The following is a 4,733-nucleotide window of genomic DNA, read 5'->3' as shown; positions in this document are numbered from 1 at the left end:
TCATCGTAAATCATCAAGACATACCAAAATCATGCATATATTATATAAATATAATATAATCACCTAAACTCGATTAAATAAACGATTAAACGAAAGTGGGCGTTACATTAACAAATGCCTAAATACTTCTTAAGGATTCAAAATAGGAAATAGTATATAAGTTTTATTTTTATTTTTTTTAGTGAAGTATATAAGTTTTATGTAGATAAAGTTTCTTTTTAAAGTTTAAATATCGTAAATACAAATTTTCTAAAATATTTTTTTTTATTTCTTAATAAATACCCCAAAGATATTTGTTGGCTTTTTCATTGAAGTAAAAGAGAGAAATTTTGAAATTGTCAAATTGTGACAAATATTTTCAATGCTACTCACTCTCTCACATAAGACTAATAACTCCTTCCCAAAAGGTTGGATAACAGAACAGAAACACTTGTAAAGACAATGAGTTCCAAAATCAACAACCAACCACAGGTTATATTTTTCATCATGTCATGTTTATTTTCTCACACAATTTCGGACCCAAGAATCTCAGAAGCTGGACTCTACTGTGGTAAAGACAAAGCACCACAAAAATCAAACTTCATCCCAAGTTTCATAAAAGAAATGGAGAATCTCTCACAGCTTGTGACTGATCATAATTGGGGAACTCAATCCGTAAATATCGCAGAATTTGTTCCGATATATGGCTTTGCACAATGTTTTCAAGATCTCTCTCATACTGATTGTCTTCTTTGCTACGCTGCAAGTCGGACTATGCTCCCTCGTTGCCTCCCTTCGCTATCAGCTCGTATTTATCTTGATGGTTGCTTCCTTCGTTACGATAATTATAGTTTCTACTCAGAGGAAACTGACCCTTTGAGGGATAAAGTAATTTGCACCTCTTCTGAGAGGTTGGAGGTGCAGATGGAAAGGAGTGTTGAAAGAGTGGTTGATGTTGTGGCCAAGGATGCTGGTGATGGTGGTGGATTTGCTGTTGGAGAGGTTGAGGGTGTTTATGCCTTAGCACAATGCTGGAAAACTCTTGGGATTGATGGGTGTAGAGATTGTTTGAGCAATGCTGTTAAGAAGGTTAGAGGGTGTTTGCCAAATAGTGAAGGTAGGGTTTTGAATGCTGGATGTTATTTGAGATACTCAACACACAAATTTTTCAAAGATGGAGGTGGAACAAATGGTGGAAATGGTTACAAATTGTGTTCTTTCTTGATTTCAAACATGGTTACCTTTTTAATTATTGTCTCCAACTGCAATTAACACTTTGCTATAAGAGTTTGCAATTAAGACTTTTTGTACACTAAAAATTTTGTGGACTATATAAACAAACATCAATTATTCAACGAACCTGGAAAATGAATATTTGCTTATAACAATGACCGAAGAGAGTAGTAATGAATACATTAGATAGTTTCTAGGATCGCGGAGTAGCTTGTATGAATATTTGTTTATAACAGTGACCGAAGAGAGTAGTAATGAATACATTAGATAGTTTCTAGGATCACGGAGTAGCTTGTATGAATATTTGCTTATAACAGTGACCGAAGAGAGTAGTAATGAATACATTAGATAGTTTCTAGGATCGCGGAGTAGCTTGTGCTGCAGCAACTTAAACCTTTTCCTTGATTTTTGGTAGTTTCTAATGAGTTAAAATGACAGTCTGAATTGAAATTTGAAACCTACCTTGGGATTTTCATGTCTTTTATTTTGATGTTATTGTTTCAAATTTGGTCTGCTTTTAGAAGCAAGAATCTTTCATACCAAAAATACAAAACTGATTCTCTTGCATTTAAGAAGCACGGATACCGGACACGACACGGACACTGACACGCCGACACCGCTAACAATTTGAGAAAATCACATAATTCAGGGCGTGTCCGACACAGGGACACGTTGAATCCGAGGAGTGTCCGTGCTTATATGGCATTTATTGATGTCATTGTTTGTGTTTCATTATTTCAGGATCTTTAAGAAATGGAGCTGTAATAGCAGCAGTGTTAGCAATAGCTGCAATTATCATGCTTGCTCTCTCTGCCTCTTTTGCAGTCTACAAAAAATTGTCAAATCTGAAAAAAGGTTAACATTTCATATTGAAAATGAAATTATTTACACACTCTAAACTTTTGTATGTTAACTTCCTTTTGTTGTTTATCTTTTTCTTTATTCAGAAAAAAATAACCACGATCAAATTTCATCTTCCATAACAAAATCAAGTTTGAATTACAAATACGAAACGCTTGAGAAGGCAACAGATTATTTCAACTCTTCGAGAAAAATAGGCCAAGGAGGATCAGGTTCAGTTTTCAAAGGTATTCTCCCTAACGGAAACGTTGTTGCAGTAAAGAGATTGGTATTCAACAATAGGCAATGGGTGGATGAGTTCTTCAATGAAGTAGATTTGATCAGTGGAATTGAACACAAAAACCTTGTCAAACTATTAGGTTGTAGCATTGAAGGACCTGAGAGCTTACTTGTATATGAGCACTTACCCAACAAGAGTTTAGATCAATTTATCTTTGGTAAGTTCTCTTACATCTCTTTATCTTAACACTTACATTACATAGGTTCTAAAGTTAATTTCTTTATTTAATATAAGGAGGCTTTTATAGAATAAACGCTTATCATATAAGTGTTTCTTTATAAACTATTTCTATAACAAAAGTTAAAAGAAAGTCAAATTGTTTGTCAATAAGTTGTTTTAAGCTTTCCTAGAAGTTATGAAATAAGATGAAAACAAATTATCGACATGTCATAAGCTATTTCTATAAGTCCTCGCAAATGGTATCACAAGTGTTTATGTAAGTAGTGGTAATGACACACGTGTAAAAACTCGAATACTAACAATACGATTTAGGCGAGGAAAACAATTATAAAAAGAAGCTGCATGTTCGTTGGAACATTTTGTTATTAATGGTAAATAGATAGATACCGACAGGTCAAAATGTAAGCATATAAACCAACTTCGGTTGGCCTGGTGGTATTGGCTTGGGACCTGGGAATGTGCTCCTCCTTAAGGTATCAGATTCGATTCTCCCCAGTGCCAATTTGGGTGGGCTAATTTAGCTTCTTCAAAAAAAAAATGTAAGCATATAAAGATGGGTAGATAGATCAATTTTTGGGGCTTGTGGAAAATAAATCTTTTGTTTTCCTTTTCAGAGAAGAGCAGAACTCAAATTCTAAATTGGAAGCAGAGGTTTAACATCATTTGTGGAACAGCAGAAGGGCTTGCATATCTTCATCAAGGTTCTATTAAAAGAATCATCCATAGAGATATTAAAAGCAGCAATGTTCTTCTGGATGATAATCTCTCTCCAAAGATTGCAGATTTCGGCCTTGCGCGATGTTTTGCTACTGATAAAACACATTTGAGTACTGGAATTGCTGGAACACTGTAAGTCTTTGGCTTTAGGTAGATCATATGATATTACAAGTTTTCGATTTATGTAGTCTCGATTAGTTTTTCAAAAAAAAAATGTAGTCTGCATTAACAGTGGCATTTTCATGCTTGGAGCAGTGGTTACATGGCTCCGGAGTACCTAATTCGAGGACAACTTACAGATAAAGCTGATGTCTATAGTTTTGGAGTACTTGTTCTCGAGATTGTATGTGGTAGAAGGAATAATGTCATCAGAGAGGACTCTGGATCACTTCTACAAAATGTAAGACTTTAAAACATGAAACTGGATTGGTTAATATTTATTCTTATAAAATCGAAAATATGTTGATTTTTCCACTAAAACTTATCACTTTTTAGTCCAAATATACCGTATGGCATCAAAGCTTTATGCTTGTTATTCTCTTCGTTCCACAATATAAGTAACTTCAGAAAATAAAATTATCAATTATATAAGTCGTCTTACACTCTTTGTATTCCGATTAAATACCTTGCTACTTATCAAGCTCATTCTCATACCGTTGTTTAAGGATATCATTTGTTAATGCGAGTCCTATTTTTTTATATAATTAACTACATTTCTTAAGATGTGTGCCATTTGCTCTAGTGACTTATATTAGAGGAACGAGAGAGTGATAAAAGTTGTCTTTTTGGCGCCAGGTTTGGAAACATTATCGTTCAAACACATTAGTCGAGACTATCGATTCTAGCTTGGGAGATGATATTCCTGAAGCTGAGCCATCAAGAGTGTTACACATTGGTTTGCTTTGCACACAAGCTTCTGCTTCCCTTAGACCATCCATGACTCAAGTTGTTAAAATGTTAAGTAATTCAGATTTAGATGTTCCTACACCAAATCAACCACCATTTTTTAGCAGTGCAATTTTAGACTCAGAAAGTTCCATTAGATCTTATAGTACAAACAGCTTTGTATTCAATGCTTTAAAAAAGATTGGAGTTTCATACAGCTATTCGGAGTCCACTTGTTCTCACAACTCAGACGAGCCATCAAGAAGTGAAGAACCAACTATCCAAGCTTGATTATAGAATGCAATTATTGGTTTTGAAGGTCTAATCAAGTGTTTATATTGTTTATAGTAACAAAAACTGAAAGATTAATTACATGTAAGACTTACCAAGTAAAAAAAAATTAGCCAAATAGGTGTTACAAAGGACAATGTAACGATCTAAATAGTATCATTTTTGTTATGAAATTGAATTTTCTTTCACGATTCAGAAGCGCGATGTATAAGAGCAAAAACAAATCAGAAAATGCATGGGGCTGAAATTATAATAAGGACTTGATTAAGATCAAATTGGAGAAATACGCTTAATTAGGGGACGCAAG

At 34.1% G+C, this 4,733-nt stretch overlaps 1 protein-coding gene across 1 annotated transcript; it reads left to right on the top strand.

Annotated features, from left to right (window-relative positions):
* Nucleotides 1-416: 416 nt before the first annotated feature.
* LOC25497890 (cysteine-rich receptor-like protein kinase 42) lies at nucleotides 417-3,662 on the top strand. The gene is made up of 5 exons (XM_039828350.1): nucleotides 417-1,180; nucleotides 1,954-2,067; nucleotides 2,160-2,510; nucleotides 3,148-3,382; nucleotides 3,506-3,662. The coding sequence occupies exons 1-5, from the start codon at nucleotides 442-444 to the stop codon at nucleotides 3,660-3,662; spliced, it is 1,596 nt and encodes a 531-aa protein (XP_039684284.1). The 5' UTR covers nucleotides 417-441.
* The last annotated feature ends 1,071 nt before the right edge of the window (nucleotides 3,663-4,733 follow it).

The sequence above is a fragment of the Medicago truncatula genome, chromosome 7, assembly GCF_003473485.1.
Source record: "Medicago truncatula cultivar Jemalong A17 chromosome 7, MtrunA17r5.0-ANR, whole genome shotgun sequence".
Taxonomy (NCBI): domain Eukaryota; kingdom Viridiplantae; phylum Streptophyta; class Magnoliopsida; order Fabales; family Fabaceae; genus Medicago; species Medicago truncatula.
Note: the sequence above shows the minus strand (reverse complement) of the source record. Positions and strands in the feature narration are given on the sequence as shown.